Source organism: Ranitomeya variabilis, chromosome 5 (assembly GCF_051348905.1).
Source record: "Ranitomeya variabilis isolate aRanVar5 chromosome 5, aRanVar5.hap1, whole genome shotgun sequence".
NCBI classification, from domain to species: Eukaryota; Metazoa; Chordata; class Amphibia; order Anura; family Dendrobatidae; genus Ranitomeya; species Ranitomeya variabilis.
In genome coordinates this window covers 404914784-404934057 of record NC_135236.1, presented here as the reverse complement: position 1 = coordinate 404934057, position 19274 = coordinate 404914784, and the positions used below count along the sequence as shown (strand labels likewise).

General features: G+C 41.8%; 1 protein-coding gene across 4 annotated transcripts in view; it reads right to left on the bottom strand.

Annotated features, from left to right (window-relative positions):
- Positions 1 to 1086: 1086 nt before the first annotated feature.
- The window catches only part of PPHLN1 (periphilin 1), a 145694-nt gene continuing 127506 nt past the window's right edge, over positions 1087 to 19274 (bottom strand). Inside the window, exons 10-12 of one of the 4 annotated variants that reach the window (XR_013215770.1) lie at positions 3203 to 4971; positions 2638 to 2870; positions 1087 to 2395 (exon numbers count right to left, since the gene is read on the bottom strand). Coding sequence is in view for 1 of the 4 variants with exons in the window: in XM_077265125.1 (XP_077121240.1) it covers positions 4786 to 4971 (186 nt within the window). In the remaining 3 variants the exon portion in view is untranslated. Of the gene's footprint in view, positions 4972 to 19274 lie in introns of all 4 variants that reach the window. The other 3 variants (XR_013215769.1, XR_013215771.1, XM_077265125.1) reach the window with 3 other exon arrangements.

Here is a 19274-nt window from a genome sequence, read left to right as displayed (position 1 = left end):
CCCCCTTTTGCCCCATTCAAAATAGAATTAAAAAAATCAAAACATGCACATATTTGGCATCGCCAAGTTCAGAATCGCCCGATCTATTAAAAAAAAAAAGCATTAAGCTGATCGCTAAACAGCGAAGCGAGAAAAAAATGAGAAATGCCAGAATTACGTTTTTTTGGTCGCCGCGACATTGCATTAAAATGCAATAACGGGCGATAAAAATGCCAGCTCGGCACGCAAAAAAGCCCTCACCTGACCCCAGATCACGAAAAATGGAGACGCTGTGGGTATTGGAAAATTGAGCAATTGTTTTGGGGGGGGTTTTTTAGCAAAATTTGGTATTTTGTTTTTTACCACTTAGATAAAACGTAACCTAGACATGTTTGGTGTCAATGAACTCAATGACCTGAAGAATCAAAATGGCAGGTTAGTTTTAGCATTTAGTGAACCTAGCAAAAAAGCCAAACAAAAAACAAGTGTGGGATTGCACTTTTTTGCAATGTCACCGCACTTGGAATTTTTTTTCCGTTTTCTAGTACACGACATGCTAAAACCAATGATGTCATTCAAAAGTGCAACTTGTCCCGCAAAAAACAAGCCCTCACATGGCCATATTGACGGAAAAATAAAGTTATGGCTCTGGGAAGGAGGGGAGCGAAAAACGAGAACGGAAAAGGGCAAGGTCCTGCAGGGGTTAATCCCTTCCCATTTTAGCCATATTTCACTTTTACTCGCTGCCTCCTGCGTTTTGTTTTTTTGTTGTCACTTTTGGTTCTACTTTGTGATAGTTTACGTTGTGATTTTTTACATCAGTTTCTTCAAAATGAGGAATGTTCTGGAATTTCATGCAAAATAAAGTGTTTAGTCTTCTTTTGGGAGTTTTTAGCAAAGTCACTCTGGGGAGAGGGTCTAGAGTACATTTGTGCAAATGTTTTGTGAATCTGCTGAAAAGATCGGGAAACCCCAAACCATGCCCGTAATGTCAAACATATAGAAAAGGCAAATTAAATAACTTTTAAAAAGGAACAAATTAAAAGAATAAGGCACAAATGAGAAACACCAAAAACTAGACAAAAAAAAGGCACACGTGCAACAAAGAATTGGTCCCGTGGGTTTTATTTTTCAGTCATCATAGTCGTATGAGAGCTTGTTTGTTGTGGGAGGAATTGACTTTAACATATAACATTCTGAAAAACAGAGGAAAGAAAATGCCAATTGGGGTGAATTGATAAAAAAATAAAAATAATTCCACCATTGTTTTTCTTGGTTTCGTTTTTCCAGCGCGAGTGGTAAAAGGTACCAGACAAGCATGATTTTGCAGGTCAGTCCGGTTTTAGCTTCCATACGAGGCCCATAGCTGCTTTTTGAACTCATTGGCCGGTTGCATTTGTGTATTGGGTGGCAGCCAATGGGTGCCCAAACAGGTGAAACCCAATTAAATGCAGCTATCAGAAATGACATCAGAATGGTTAACCGGAAGCCATCCAGTAAGGCTACGATCCCACGATGAGCTTTTGGCGCCTTTTTGATGTTGCAGAATTTCTGCACCTATTATTTAAATGAGGTTACTTGTGGTTTTTCATTGCATTTGTGTGTGTATTTTTAACGGTTTTTTTATTTCGCTTTTGACTCTGGTGTTTCCTGCTTTAAATGAAGCTGCTTTGTTTTTGATGCTTTGCTTTGAGAAAACTTTATTGACATAGTTGGGTGTGGATTACATGCGTTTTCGATGTTTGTCCGCCACGGAAATGCACTAAGATTGCATGTGTGTTTTTTCACTGTGAATTTTCCGCATCTAATGTAAGTCTATGGGGAAAAGCCACACAGAAAACTCAGTGTAACCGCAACAGAAATTGATACGCTGCGTATTTTAAAAACGCACCACAGGTCAGATTACACAAGGTTAAAAAGAAGCACAGTGGACATGAGATTTCGATTAATCCCATTCACTTTGCTAAAACTGTAAGGCGCTGTGTTTTTGACGCTCGCCAAAAGCTCATGGTGGAAATGTAGCCTTAGAGGCAGATGCAGTTAGCTCTTAAGCCTGTTCCACACACCTGCATCTGACATATGTACGTCCTATGTTAGAAATGAGTTACGGGGCAGAGATAGCAGGAGAGATGCATTACATGGCTAAGACTCTGATCCGGCCACATCGTCAGCCACTCCTTCTCAGTAACACTACGATAGTGCCAATAAATGGACATGGCAGCTGGACGCCTAGCCAAGGCAGTGTCTAATAAGCAGCCTGATAGATAATACAATGTAATACTGTGTAATGTATGAGAAATCCCAGCATCGCATATTCAAGTTCCCTTCTCGGACTTATCACGTCATTTTTAAGTTAATTATACCACATGGTTAGTGATGAGCGAATATACTCGTTACTCGAGATTTCCTGAGCACGCTCGGGTGTCCTCCGAGTATTTTTTAGTGCTCGGAGATTTAGTTTTCATCGCCGCAGCTGAATGATTTACAGCCATTAGCCAGCATAAGTACATGTGGGGGTTGCCTGGTTGCTAGGGAATCCCCACATGTAATCAAGCTGGATAACAGATGTAAATCATTCAGCTGAGGGGAGGAAAACAATCTCCGAGCACTAAAAAATACTCGGAGGACCCCCAAGCATGCTCGGGAAATCTCAAGTACTGAGTATATTCACTCATCACTACACATGGTAAAAGGAAAAACAAAACAATGGCAGAATTATGGATTAAGAACCGTTACATTAATGCAGTTACAACCTGGGCTGTTTTCTTAAACTATTTAATTTGTGCACTTAAATTAGTTAAAAATGCAGACTTTGTTTCCGTCAGGAAAACAAAAATATTTAATTAAAAAATATACACAGCCCCTCGAAATTTCGAATGGAAATGTTGCAACTAAGGGTATGTTTCCACGTTCAGGAAACGCTGCGTTTTTGACGCTGCGTTTTTCCGCAGCGTCAAAAACGCAGCGTCCAGATGTTACAGCATAGTGGATGGGATTTCATGAAATCCAGACTCCACTATGCGTTAAAAAACGCATGCATTTCTGCCGCGAAAACGCATGCGTGGTGCGTTTTTTCTAAACGCAGCATGTTGCTACTATGAGCAAAACACGCAGGTACACCGCAGGTGACCTGCCAGTGACCTCAGGTGCAGTTTTGGTCAGGATTTTACCTGCATAAAATCCTGACCAAAGCCTGAAGCAAAACTGAAACGTGGAAACATACCCTAATAGTGACTGTGGCTGAGAATCCAGTGAAACTGAATTTCCTCCAATGTCGGTCACTACACTTCCAGCCATTTAATAACAGGACATTGTGATCTTCTGTTGTGCAACGGATATAAGTTACGTGTCCTGACTTGTACACATAGAAAACATGGCAAATATCGTGAAAGTTCATATGTTAATAAATGGTAAAATGGCAATCCAAGCAAAAACAGTGGCCAGGAGGCTATAATGTATTTGTACCAAAGCAATTTGACTCATTTCCTTTGAATACATCAAGTATTACTATTTTACTGTAATAGCGCACACTAAATTACTACAATATGAGGTTTATTTTTCTAATATTTTGAACATCGTTCTAAAATATACAATTTCATATTGATTTTAAAAATTTGAACACTCCTCTTCACATGTAAAATGACTACATAAATTAAGTATATATTCAGAAATAGGCGCTGCCCGAATCATTTGTTAATGTGAGCGTCCACTACTGGATAACTCCTGCTTAACGGGTTCTTCGTGATAAACGTAGCACCTGTGACAAACGGCAGCGTCCTAGTTACTTGTCAGGATGGCCGGGTGCTGAAGAAGCGGAGCTCGAGAAATCTCTTAACCCTCACAAGTACACATAACTCTCTAAGCCAAGAAGCAGTGCTGCGAACATGAGACTAAATAAATCTTTTCACTGACTGAGCACGTGTATCCAAAGAATAAATATTTTTATTGACCTCTTCTGCTGAGAAAACCCTCAGCTTCAATCTGTGCTCAGTGATCAGATTCACTCCATCTCATGTCCACAGCGCTGCTCCTCAGCTGAGACAAGCATGTGTGCTTATGACTACAGCTCCTGACAGTTGAGATACGTCTCGAGCTCGGTTTCTTCAGCCTGCAGTCTTCCTGACATGAGACTACTGTGGATGCAGTTTGTGTGGTCACAGGTGCCATCTTTATCACATTTTTGAACAACCCCTTTAATTCAGAGCCCTTTAGAAAATAAAAACCACCAACTCTCCCCTCCTACAAGCAGTGCTGTTTCAGCAATGTTGTCATTTGGTGATGAGAAATGCTCTTTAATGGCTGCAGCCCGTATTTCCTCAGAGCAGATGTCTGCTGACGGAATATTGATAAGCCGGAGTAGTCAAGTGACACAATATCATATTGCTGGAACGGAGCCACTGCGGGTAATTATTCTACATTGTTTTTATTTTCTATAGAGTACAGATTGTCCAGTAGTGAACGATCCCTCTAAAAAGATGCCAAATTCTTGAAATATTGTAGTTTTTAACTTGCTTAGAAATACATCGGGAGGACTCTTTAATTACAAAGTCACTTTACTGGAAACAAAACTCATTAAAAGTAATATGCAGTAAAACAAGTAAAAAAAAAAAAAAAAAACTTGCGTAAAATACACAGTTGACAGTGACTTAATTATTATTTACATGGGAGTGATAAACTGTAACCTATTAGAAAAAGAAACATTGATACTAGTGAACAAAACCATAAGATTACAATATGGAAAACAAGACAATAGATTTGTTTACAGTCTACAGTCCGAGAAACATAACCCTATATTGGTGTTTCACGCTATGCCATGTCCTGGTGAGCAGCATCATATTCTGCAATGTACACTTTCAACTCTTCAATACATCGCTCTCCAATCTCGCTTAAATTCTGCCGCAAAGCAAACTGGATCTGCTTTTCGAGGGACGGATCCTTTTCGATGAGCATCTTCACAACCATGCCAAAAGTCTCACAGTCCTGCCTGTAGACCTATGCCAAAAAAATAAAGTAATGGTAAGTAACACTATGATGGTTAAAAATATCAAGATTGTTGACAGGCTGTTACGTTCATTACTAGAAGCAGGATTACCGGAGGGTCGGCATCCAAACAACAAACACCAAAGTACTGGCAGGAAGGCGTTGTAATGGCCATGTGTAACACAATGACAGCGTGTGTGCACCTTTCAGAGAAATCCGTGCATTTTATGGCTTCTGTAGGCCAGGCATTTAAGAGTAAGGGGCTGGATGTACATCTATCATTCCATAATACATAGATGAGAAGGTACAATTTGTGCATAGACGTTGTCTCTATGAACATATTTAGTATAGAAGGAGCAGGAAAATGTAAAGTAGTCCATAGGAACAGAATTAGAAGACTAAACATTTTTCGTGCCTTTCAATGGGTTGTCCACTACTGGACAATAACAGCTTAATCTGCTGCAGATCAAGTAATTCAGTTCTCTGTAGCCCCTCCCACACCACTGTGTGCATGGCCAGAAAGCTACCAGATTATACAGAAAGCTGCCAATCAGTGGCGGGGGAGGGGTTATACAGAGTTCATGAATGCGGAGGACTACATGGCAGCAAGGTTACTAGTCCTCTAGGGATAATCTGCTGATAAAACTGATGTTATCAAAACTACACTAAGCAGCTGAGTAAGAAATACATTGCTGGAATCAGGGTCTCTGTCTCTTAATTATGCTGCTCTCTGTTTACATGGCATAAGCTTGATGACAGATTCCCTTTAACCCCGTTCCGACATTGGGCGTAATAGTACGCCGGATGTCCGACTCTCTCCCTTTGATGTGGGCTCTGGAACTGAGCCCACAAATTTCTGGCACGTGTCAGCACTTTTGACCAGCTGACATGTGCCTCTAATAGCTGCGGGTGGAATCACAATCCCCCCATGGCTGTTAACTGACAGCGACATTTAACACGTGCTTCCGGCAAGCGCCCCGGAAATTCTGCCCAGCGGCGCCCATGTCACATGACGGCGGGTTGCCAATGGGTTGGCATGACAACCAGAGGTCTCCAGCATACCTCTATGGTTGTCACTGACTGATTGCTATGAGCGCTGCCCGGTGGTCGGCACTCATAGCAAGTCAGCAATTCTGCTACATTCAGGCGATCTGGTCATCGTCTGTATGTAGCAGAGGCAATCAGGTTATGGCAGCTTCTAGTCTCCCATGGAGACTATTGAAGCATGCCAAAAAAAAAAAGCTTTTAAAAATATAAAAAATATATATAAAAAGTTCAAAACACCCCCCTTCGCCCCAGTCAAAATAAAACAATAAAAAATGAAACAAACACATATTCGGTAGCCGAGTTCAGAATCGCCCAATCAATCAATATAAAAAAAAAAATTAACCCAATCGGTAACGGGAAAAAAAGTCAATATGCCAGAATTGTGTTTCTTTGGTCGCCGCAATATTGCATTAACCCCTTCCCGACCTTTGACGCCACGTAGGCGTCATGAAAGTCGGTGCCAATCCGACCCATGACGCCTATGTGGCGTCATGGAATGATCGCGTCCCTGCAGATCGGGTGAAAGGGTTAACTCCAATTTCACCCAATCTGCAGGGACAGGGGGAGTGGTACTTCAGCCCAGGGGGGGTGGCTTCACCCCCCCGTGGCTACGATCGCTCTGATTGGCTGTTGAAAGTGAAACAGCCAATCAGAGCGATTTGTAATATTTCACTATGAAAACTGGTGAAATATTATAATCCAGCCATGGCCGATGCTGCAATATCATCGGCCGTGGCTGGAAAACCTAATCTGTCACCCCCCACACCCACCGATCTCCTCCCCAGTCCTCCGTTATGTGGTCCGCCCCCCTAGGTCGTCCTGCCCGCTCCCCCGTCGTCCTGTCCGCTCCCCCGTGCTCCGATGCCACCCCCCCGTGCTCAGATCCCCCCCCCCCCCGTGCTCAGATCCCCCCCCCTCATACTTACCGAGCCTCCGGGCGTCCGTCCATCTTCTCCATGGGCGCCGCCATCTTCCAAAATGGCGGGCGCATGCGCAGTGCGCCCTACGAATCTGCCAGACGGCAGATTCGTCCCAGGTATATTTTGATCACTGCGATATAACCTATCACAGTGATCAAAATAAAAAAAAATAGTAAATGACCCCCCTCCTTTATCACCCCCATAGGTAGGGACAACAATAAAAAAAAGAAAATAGCACAGATTTCCCTGGTCTAATGTCCATTCCTTGTGTTCTTTAGCCCAAACAAGTCTCTTCTTCTTGTTGCCTGTCCTTAGCAGTGGTTTCCTAGCAGCTATTTTACCATGAAGGCCTGCTGCACAAAGTCTCCTCTTAACAGTTGTTGTAGAGATGTGTCTGCTGCTAGAACTCTGTGGCATTGACCTGGTCTCTAATCTGAGCTGCAATTTCTGAGGCTGGTGACTCGGATAAACTTATCCTCAGAAGCAGACTTGACTCTTGGTCTTCCTTTCCTGGGGCGGTCCTCATGTGAGCCAGTTTCTTTGTAGCGCTTGATGGTTTTTGCAACTGCACTTGGGGACACTTTCAAAGTTTTCCCAATTTTTCAGACTGACTGACCTTCATTTCTTAAAGTAATGATGGCCACTAGTTTTTCTTTACTTAGCTGCTTTTGTCTTGCCATAATGCAAATTCTAACAGTCTATTCAGTAGGACTATCAGCTGTGTATCCACCAGACTTCTGCTCAACACTACTGATGGTCCCAACCCCATTTATAAGGCAAGAAATCCCACTGTGAAGTAAAAAACATTTCCAGTGACTACATCTTGAAGCTCATGAAGAGAATGCCAAGAGTGTGCAAAGCAGTCATCAAAGCAAAAGGTGGCTACTTTGAAGAACCTAGAATATAAGACATATTTTCAGTTGTTTCACACTTTTTAAGTATATAATTCCACATGTGTTAATTCATAGTTTTGATGCCTTCAGTGTGAATTTACAATTACATAGTCATGAAAATACAGAAACATCTTTAAATGAGAAGGTGTGTACAAACTTTTGGTCTGTACTGTATAAGTACGGAAAAGCCTCATTATTAGCGATCCTCCAATAAAATGATCATGCCTGTATAACCAACATAAACATATAAGTAATATAAATGGAAACAAAAGTTTTGTGCAGCAAGACAGTCGTAAACACAGTCAAACTGGTCAAAAATGTTTATGTAACTAATCGAGTCCTGGAATTAATCATCAGATGACCTAACTTTTCAAGAACATTTGTGTGGTCCACATTCAGGAGTATACAGATGTGGGTATGTGGGAGAGAATTTGCCTGAATAATAGTCTGGTATGTGATGTATAAGTCCTGGAATTGTGAAATGGGGTAAAATGTGTTTCACTGAAATATATAATTTTTTTACTTTTCCAATAAAAATTCCTCTCTACTGGGGCCCACTAAACTAAAAATATAAATTATTTGGGGGAAAAAAAAAAAGACGCTACCACACAAGTTGATCTTAGTCATGACAAATTACTAATGGGAAGTTGTGTGGTAGATTTCAAAACAGGGGGTGACACAAAGGCCTGGTTGGGATTGGTGTAAAATATCAGGAATCCCTGCTTCTACCGTGCTTCTTACAAACCCGGCATCTTTTTTGGGGATGGTTTTGGGTGGGAGCGGCAGGGACAATGTCACTCCAATAGACTCCGGACATCCTCTGATTCGAAGACTGCCTCCTGTGCCTGCGTTGAGTCAAATCGGAGATACGCGACAATTTTTTCCTAGTACTGGAGGAATGTCAGTGCTCCTTGTAACCTTTTATAGAGGACAAAGCTCTTGTAGGTAACAATCTGAATGAGGTAGATTGCTACATTTTTGTACCAGGCACCGGTCTTCCGCTTGACCAGATACGGTTGAATCACCTGGTCCAACAAGTCAACGCCTTCCATCTATTTATTATAGACTGTGATGCAGACTGGTTTTTCCTCATCTCTGGTGGTGCCACTGTCTCTGACTGTCACAGAAGAGATCGCATGCAGTGTGGTCAGCATGTAAAGAGGAAAATTAGGGGTGTCAATTTGTTTGGTCGATCGTAGTTGGGGTCACTTCACTTCTGGGGGGGCTCAGCATTGTCACTAAAGTGAAAAAATCTCAGTAGGATTGCATAACGGCTCGGGACATGACAGCTGCAAATACAGGGGTGCTGTGGGCAGATTTTGTTGCCCAGTAGAAGCAGAGTGTGTTTTTTTTTTTACTAATCCCATGTTCAGGGTAATGCCTAAAATGTTTTTTTTTTTTTTTTTTTCAGGAACATTTGTGGAGATACAGTAATGGGAATGAAAGGCAGTGAGTTTTACGGACATAGTTTGACAAACATATCAATTGGTTAGGTGGAAACTCAATTGTAGGACCTTCAGGGGTAATGAAAATTTTGGGGAAAAAAAAAAATCAAAGGGGGTAAAATGGTCTGCATAAACTTTTATACCAGGGCCTAAAAAAAGAGGGAATTTGCTGAGAAAAGGAACTGTTGTGATACCACAGTGGTTGTGGGACTGCGGTACTTGCTCTTGCCTCTGAAGCTTCAGCAATGACGACTGACTCAGCTACCATTGGGCTATGGGATTCTGTGGAGTTTCACTGCCGGGGCAAAGCAGATCTTGGCGGGCGCACTGAGCATGTGCCTGCCATTTTCTTTTAGCAAAAGATGGGGGGGGGGAGATTTGTAGGAGGACCGGTACTAAGGTAATGGGAAATGGAAGGGAGACCCGGGGACATCAATTCTCTCTCCTGTGACATGTTAGATCATGTCAGAAGAGAGAGAATCTTTTTTTTAATGATCGTTTTTTTCAGGTCCCTGATCATGTGATCACCATTATTCAATGAATAACGACAATCACATGATCAGGGACAAAAAAAAAGCCTATTTCATGTCTTCCAGGGTCTCAGTTTGTGACTCTGGGGGAGGGGGGACGCTAAAACCTTATTACGGGTATGTGCACACGTTCAGGTTTTTTTGTGATAAAAACGCTATAAAAACTCATTTAAAAAGCATGCATTATGCATTCTATCATTTAGAATGCATTCTGCATGTTTTGTGCACATGGTGCGTTTTTTTCCGTGAAAAAAAACGCATCGCGGTAAAAAAAGCAGCATGTTCATTAATTTTGCGGATTTTCCGCAATTCTATGCATTTGGAAAAACCGCATGAAAAAACGCGTCAAAAACGCATCAAAAACCGCGAAAAAAACTAATGCGGATTTCTGGCAGAAATGTCCGGTTTTTGTCAGGAAAATTTCTGCTAGAAATCCTGACGTGTGCACATAGCCTTACGATTGCCATTTTAAAACAGCATTGAGGGAATCAGGTCCCTTAACGGCTGCCGTTTTAATGCGTGTCGGCGGTCATTAAGGGGTTAAGCAAGAGGTACCACTAACCAAACACCATGAAGACCAAGGCGTTCTCTGAACAAGTCAGGGACAGGGTTGTAGAAAAGTGCAAGTTCATATCCCAATATATGATAATAATGGATTTGATGGTCCTCTGGGGGATCATCAAATGGAAATAACATGGCACCACAACAAACCTGCCAAGAGAGGGCCGCCCACCAAAACTCTCAGCCAGGGCAAGGAAAGCATTAATCAGAGAGGCAGCACAGAGACCAAAAGTATCGGTGAAGGAGCTGCAGAGTTCCCAAGCAGAGACTGGAATATCTGTCCATACAATGTTCTAAAACTTCAAGAGTGGAATGGCACTAGGTCCATTAGACTCACAGCAGGAGACACTTCAATCACGTCTTTCCATTCACTTGCCGACAATCAGAAGCAACTGGATTTCTGGTGCTCAGCTTTGTTTAGACCGTACCATATTCAATATCATAACGAGAGATTAGAAGACAGCGGAACTCACCAGTTTGCTGATTCAATGTGTTTATTCCAAGATGTAGATTATCTCAAACACATAATGAGAAATAACGAGGGTGGGCACCCTCATTATTTCTCATTATGTGTTTGAGATAATCTACATCTTGGAATAAACACATTGAATCAGCAAACTGGTGAGTGCCGCTGTCTTCTAATCTCTCGTTATGATATTGAATATGGTTCTGTCCATACAATCACAATAAGCTGTACACTCCACAGAGGTGGCCTTTATGAAAGAATGGGCAGAAAAAGCATACTTCTAAAGCAACACTCGAGTCGTTTAAGGGGAAACATGTAAATGTTTTGGAGTGGCCAAGTCAAGGCCCAGACCTTGATCCAATTAAGAATCTGTGGTCAGACGTGAAGATTGATGTTCACGAGAGGAAAACATCTAACTTGAAGGAACTGGAGCAGTTTTGCCTTGAGGAATGAGCAAAAATCCCAGTGGAAAGCTCAAAGAGACTTATCCAAACCGACTTGCAGCAAAGGAGGCTGTACAAAGTACTGACTTTAGGGGGGTGAAAAGTTTTCAGTTATTTTGTCCTAGTTGTTTGCTTCACAGTAAAAACAAAACCAAATGTTCAAAGCATGAAACATGCCAGGGGGGTTAATACTTTCACAAGCCACAGTACATGGGAAATGTAGCCTTCTGGCTGGTTAGCAGAGCTATCTTGTTCTCCTATGACCCAGCAGCTCCTGTTCCCTCCCTACAGAAAGCGATCATATGACCACTATATATGGAGAAGGAAACGTCATCAGTGCTTCTTTAGTGAATAGAACACTAGAGAAGGTATAGACTGTAATAAACTGGCCATGCCATCTGTGATGCGGCTGCAGTGCAGTGTAGCGCAGCGCAACCTCCACCAGGGAGTGTGGGCGAGGGAAGAGAGACCACATACTCACAGCGCAGGAACACTGAGCAGTCGCAAAGGTGTAACAGATAACGAAAGAGTGGAGTGGTCAGATGAGCCAAGTCAAAACCTGTCAGGAGCAGAAGTAACAACAATGCACGTAGTCAGACCCACACGAGAACGCGGTATTCAAAACGTGAGACGTAAGATGAAGTTGGGGTACAAGCCAGAGAGTCGAAGCCGGTTGGGGAACGTGGTATTAGAGACGGAAAACAAGAGGCAGGGTTCAGAGATCAGGCCGAGTCATACAATGTAGGGAAACAACCAGACGAACACTAAATCAGGGATAGGGAACGGGTCTAATACAAATACGGGAAGTCAGAGGCAGAAGGATCACCAGGGTATACGGGTTAGCTGCTCTAGTCTGGAAGCATGAACTATCACTGACGCTGGCCAGCAGACTGCAGAGGACTTAAAAAGCCCAGCCAACTCCAAAACTAGGCTGAGGGGATTAACCCCCGCATGATTAGTCCAGAGAGATAACAGAAAAAAAAAACCTGAACTGGATCATGACATCATCTCTATGAGGACTCCGACTGTCTCTGACAGCTGCATCCCCCCTCCTGCAGTTACACTACTGCGGGTAGCTGCAGTGCTATGCGGTGATGTTTTAGAATGTCACTGCAAAGCACGAGCGGGATCACCCCGACCTTTGAAGTCAATGGACAGTCTTGAAGCTGTTAAAGAACATCCTAATACTGAGCACCAAAGAGAAGCCAGGTGAGGTCCAGGGTCCAAGTGGAGGCTGGCGGGCCACATGTTTTACTTACTGTGTGTGTTTTTAACTTGCTTACTTTTGGGAACATAAGATCTTCGTCCATACGCAATAGATGTCGGCATCTGTGCCTAACAGCCACAGCATCTGTGCCTAGCAGCCAGTCCAAAACCCTAATTATGACATAGAAAGCCATCCACAAACTGTCTCCTCCATACATCTGTGATATGGTCTCCCGCTACTTACCCACACGTGACCTTCGATCCTGTCAAGATCTCTTTCTCTACTCCCCTCTTATCTCTTCTTCCCACAACCGCATACAAGACTTCTCCCGTGCTTACCCCATACTCTGGAACTCTCTACCCCAACACATCAGACTCGCACCTACCAAGGAAACCTTCAAAAAGAACCTGAAGACCTAGCTCTTCCGACAAGCCTACAACCTGCAGTGATCCTTAGTCTGCTGAACCGCCGCACAACCAGCTCTACTCTGTCCTACTGTATCCTCACCCATCCCTTGTAGACTGTGAGCCCTCGAGGGCAGGGTCCTCTCTCCTTCTGAACTTGTGTGTGCCTTGTTTTGCTCAAGTTTATTGTACTTGTCTATATTTGCCCTATCACGTGTAAAGCGTCATGGAATAAATGGCGATATAAAAATGTATAATAATAACTCGGCCCCTATTTCTATGCTACCTTCAATCCCCGACAGGAGTTTAAATGGAAAGCTCATCGGACTGACACAATTGGAACATGTGGGTCACCATGGCAGTCGAAAGCCTGTTGAAGGTGTCCGTTGCGGTCATCTTGGTATTAAGGTTTAACCACAGATTAAGCTCCAAAGGATACCAAGATTTTTCTTGTAAACTGAAATACCTTGATATTGCAGTATGTAGTGTAAACAATCACAGGTTCAAGTCACCTAAGGGGATTTAAAACGTACGTTTTTAAAATGAAAAAAAACCATACAAAACTTCAAATCATCCCTCTATCCCCCATTAAAAATAAAGAATATGAAAACACTAAACATGCTTTGCACTGCTGCATCAGTAAAGGTCCAATATATCAAAATATAAAACAAAAACAGTACATAATTACCATACCGCATTCATATTGGAAATGACAAATGATTTTTTTTATTGGTAATCTCATCTCCATAAAATATGCAATAAAAAGCCACCAAAACACTGTATGTACCCAAAAGTCATAAATAAAAACACCCACTCCCATGCAAAAACAAGCCTCACACATGCTTAATTGATGGAAAAATAAAAACGTTACTGATATGGGAAAATGGAAACAGAATGCAATTTATTTTATATAGATTTTTTTTTTCAATTCATATTTTCTATCACTTACTTATATATAAAAAAAAATGATTTAAGTTTGGTATCATCATAATCACAGTGACTTGGAAAATCATATTTTAAGGCTATCTTTACCAAAGCTTTTGTCCAGTTTATCCCATATGGTATTTTTTCAAATTTATTTCTACAGTGTATGGAAAAATGAATGTTGTCCATGATTTTTCAAGGACACAAAACAATATACGAGTGTCTTCAGTGTATTGGATCAGAGTCTCATTAGTTTTTGGTCAGGTTTTACTATCAGTGTTTCATTAGTGATTTTCACATATGGAAAAATAAATGCCAAAGTTTCTCCCATATATTGCAATGTTAATCACAGACAAACTGTACCCTGATGCCATCCGTGTGCTTCCAGTGATTTTCAAGGACCCAGACTTGAATTAGTTCTTTACATCTGTGACATTGGGAAAAAATTGGATATGTGAACAGCTCCATAGATTATAACGGGTGCATGTTCTATCCATGAAAATCCCATACGTGAAACATCTCTCAGAACAAGGCCTTGTCGTGTATACGTCTGGAGCTTCCCGATTTATATGTTAAATGTAGGGTAAAAATGTGATGTGACAAGTGATGCCTTAAAAAGCCTCTCTGTTCATTTTTCTCAGTTTTTGCATTTTGGGCCATCCTGGCGTGTGAAGCAGCCATCATTCAATGTTTGAACGTTACCACCCTGCAATGAGAAAAGTATGTAGTTCCATCCAGTTTCGGGATATTCTGTCTCATTTTCTGCGTAGAATTAACCTTTACTAATCGTTTTCAGCCACTTTTTTTGTTCTGACTGGTGCTTAGTTCCAGGAAGCAGGAGCCCCCCAAGCTATTGTACAGTATGTGACACACACATGGTATGTGTCGAAACTCTGTAAGATACACAAAGCTGATTGCGTTTAACATAACACCAAGTCAACAAAACTCTGTGGGACACCAAGAATCCCAGGTCTATTTCCAAACAATGAAACCACATTTCCATAAGGTCAACAGGTTTCTTGCCTAACTTTAGAGAGCTGCTTCAGTCTACTTAATATTAGGAAATGAGAAACCCCACAAATAATAAAGTTGATATTATGCATTTCTAGTCAGCCTTGATACAAAAGAAAGGTTCTGGATGTCTATAAAAGTTTCCATCGTGACAGCTGTGGCCACCAAATGTCTCGAGAATATTTCAGAACCTAGTAGACAGCACACCGGTTGGGACAGAGCCTACATGGCTCTCATCTGCTGAATACAGCTGCAGGCAAAGGAAATGAGCTAGTGAGAAAGTATCACTTTATGAGTCCAGAGGCATTTTCCTCTTATCAGCTCCATCTCCAACCACTTAAAAAAAGAGAAGTGTCTGTAGGCAACTTGTCTGGAGCAGGTGAAACCACCTGATCATTAACATTTCAACACTCCATTACATTTTTGTGGGTCTGACACTAAATTTAGAGAACTTGTTACCCTCATTAACTACAAAGGAACAAGTGACATGTGTGCGCATAAAGGAAATTGTCCCAAACACACTAAATTTAATCTTCATGACACCAGCCTTCCATTGGGAACGTTCCAGGTTATACATGGGTGCAGCTGGGGCCCACGTCATGACGGCATGGTTGTTCTGCTCCATTTCTCTGCAATTAAACTTCCTACATTGGCGAAAGCGTATGAGTCATGTTATCTTCATGCTCGCTTGAGTCAGGGGACACTAATTTTTCATTTCGGTAAAATTTGCTTTTTACCAGCAAATAACAGATTGCGGCCCTCGCCCACAAACTCCTTTCATATTTTAGACCTTTCAAATTGAAACATTTTTGTCCTCAGAAGGAACCCACAAAGATCAACATCAGCGCCAAAGGAATGTTTAATAATTATTAACAGATGGTAGTAAGGCAAAAGCACTGAGCTCGTATGTGGTAGAAATGGTGGAAATGTGTCTTCCTTTTCTCCTGCAAAGGATCAGAACACAGCAACATTTAGGCTAAAACTACTACATGTATGTGAGAACTTGGCTGAATCAGAGCATAGAAGTGTGATTACACTCAAGTATTACTTCGTACAGTATCTGAAGCCAGTGATCCTGGATTAGGTTGAGTTCACATGTTGCAGTAATCGCAATACGCTGATTAGCAGTATTTTTTTCACATGTGAAACATGTTAAATGTATTTCACATGTCAAAACCCCTAGGCAAAAAGCATCCAAATTAGCTGCAAAATGTGTGATCTTGTGGTGTTGTATGCTAGGGAATGTATTAAAGGGAACATGTCACGTGAAAAATGCCATTAACCTGCAGATGTGGGGTTAATCTGCAGGTTGATAGTTCAGAACCACGGGCACTTGGAATCCCACTGCTGGGAGAAAATTTACTTTATTCCTCCAGGTAAAGTTCGGTTTTCAGGGTACGCTCTGTGTATAGTGAGTGACAGCTGTCCCCGCGACCCCCTGGGGGTATGGTTACAGCCACCACTCTCTATACACAGAGCAGTGACAGAACCAGTGCCAGCGCTGCCCGTGACTGCAAACTGAACATTACCACGAGGAATAAAGTTAATTTCCTCCCAGCAGTTGAGCTATAAGTGCCAACGCCAGGCAGGTCTACAACGCTATTACCTGCGGAATAACCCAATATCTGCAGGTCAATAGCAATTTTTACGAGACAGGTTCCCTTTAAGCCAGCCATAAAAAAGTTAAATAAAAACACACACTTTTTTTTTTTGCTTCCTTTGAGTCAAAGTTTATAGTAGACCAGTCATGTCCACACATCAGAAGAAGCCAAAATATTTTGCAGCTCTGATATGAAGAAGAATGAGGTTATTTCAGTTCACCCACAGATGAATGCTGGCTTAACCTATCAATTCTCAGCCTACAGCAGCTGTTGGGAGGAAAGAAGGGTTGGGCATGTTCAATGTTAACAGTTATTTTGTTCAATCCGGAGATCAACTATAGGTGTCCAGAAGCAGCTTTACTCACCTCCCTGTAATGGGAACACAGCCAAGTGCGCATGGGTATGGCAGCGGGAGCGGGACAAGTAGAATAGTTACCGTATCTGCTTACAAGTGTTTGGCCGACAGCTATGGGAAATGTATGGCTAGAAACTAGAGAAACCTGGCATTAGCAGAAATGACACGAATGTCTCTAGATCAAGGCTATGTGCACATGTTGAATAATTGTTTGCAGAAATTTCTGCAATGTTTCTACATTTCTAGGAATTTGTTGACAGCAAAAAGTTAATGGAAAAACGAGCGTTAATGTGTTTTTTTGCAAACTTTTTTTATGCGTTTTTGTACAGCAATTAATAGTTTTTGGAGTTAAGTAAAGATGATGAAAAAAAAAAATAGTTTTGTGGTGTAATTTCCTTGTTCATCAACTTGTTCTTCATTCTTATTTGTCCCATCCAAGGCTAAAAAATACTGGCCTTCAGCCGTCCCCAGAAATGGCACTTCATATTTGAAGCGCCAATTCTGGCACTTAGCCCAGGCTCTTCCCCATGCCCTTGTGCAGTCCTGTTGGGGGGTAATGGGATTAGGGGTTGGTGAAAGCAGCTGTCGCTGACACCAAGCCCTAGGTTTACTAATGAAGAGGTGTCAGCCAGACCACATCATTACTAAACCTGTAAGTAAAGAGTTAAATAAACACATCTACTGAGAATATAGAATCATAGCATGCTGGGATTGTCCTTGTATATTGGATGAGACTCGCCAATGCAAGTCAATGGGTACAAAAAAAAAATTGCCCGCCACGCAGACCATGTGAGTGCCGTCTGATTTTTACACACACATGTCCATGAAAACCTGACATTTCATCTGCCGCGTGCCAAAAAAATCACAACGTAACCTGACAAAACAGAGTATACACAAAGAAAAGATAGATTTAAAGAGGTCAGTCACAAATATAATTAGTACAGAGCGTGTGCAGCTTACTGTGGGTTCCCACGTCATTTTCATAACCAGCAGAGGAAAAGCGGACAGCTGGGGGCAGATGTTAACAGCTTGGAAATTGGGTTATACCCATGGAGCTTCCCATGCCATTATAAGATCAGCTCACAGCTTTATACTTGGCCTTTATTAAAATGGCAGACCCCCGCCCCAAAAAAGACATAGGGTCCCCTATATTTAATAAACATCAAAGGCTAGGCAGGCAGCTGCAGGCTGATATTAATAGCCTAGGAAGGGGCCATGGTTATTGTCCCCCCGTCCCAGATTAAAAACATCAGCTCTTTGCTGCCCCAGAAAAGGCACACCCATAAGATGCGCCAATTCGGGCACATAGCCTTGCTCTTGCCCTGGTGTGGAGGAAAGTGGGGTGATAGTATAGGACTAATGTTACTTTTGTATTGTCAAGTGACATCAAGCCCAGAGGTCAGTAATGGAGAGGAGTCTGTAAGACATCCCCATTAGAAACCCCATAGTGATATTACTAAAAAAAAAACACACACACCCAGAATAAAATGCTTTAATTGAAATAATGACAGATTCCTTTATTGAATGTAAATTAAACCTACCTCAAGTTAATGAGGCATACAGGTAGGATTAGTGTAACATTTCTATCACCTGTATGCCCATACTAATGGGTTATAAACCTCCAAGAAAGTGACAGATTCTCTTTAAATGTGTTTTACCGTCTTTGATGGTAATAATAGTTGTAAGACCTCAATTCATCAAGACCGGAGATTTTCACGTCGGTCTTGATGAGGGAGTAGTGCTGGAGTTCCGATTCATTACGAGGTGCATGCCACTTAATGAATCGTCTTAGGAGTGGCATGCTCCTCGGTGCACTTCACCACAAATCTTACTCCAATCAGGGACCAGATTAAGTTTTCTGGCATAAGGTACAGTGAAGTTTTTAATAAATTAAGCTGTGGTGTCACTCCCAAAGCCCATTTTCGCTGAACTGGGGGAAAGTGGTGTGAACACGATAAAAGTATCAAAATATCTGCGCAACTCTGAATTGTGCAAAAATATTGCGACTTTTCAAAGTTCTTTTTTTGGCAGTTTTCTATCATAAAAGCTTTGATGATTGTGGGCCTTAGTGATAGTGGTATTCTTTTCTAGAAATTATTATGTGGGGCATGAATGGTTTCATACAAAGAGCCACACAACCTCTGCTGTTGCCTATGTATCCACTCATCTACTTATCTTCATATGCCTAACAAAGGCTGCTGAGATTGTGATCGCCATGTGAAATATACTTTTGATATGCTGTTTTATTAGTTTGTGAGCACCATCACAAACGAAACTACAACCCTATATGATGGAAGGTGTTTCTAGAGTTTAATCTGTGCTTTATTCCTTCTGTGAGACTGATCTGCAGGCAAGACAGGTAGTGAAAGAACGACTATAAATAAAAGGCACTCTATTAAACAGAAAGCAGTGAAGATAACTTGGCTTTTTCTCGACTATACGCTGTGAAACAAGCTGAGCACATTCAGTGTATATTATGTGAATCACCAACTTACAGTGGGGAAAATA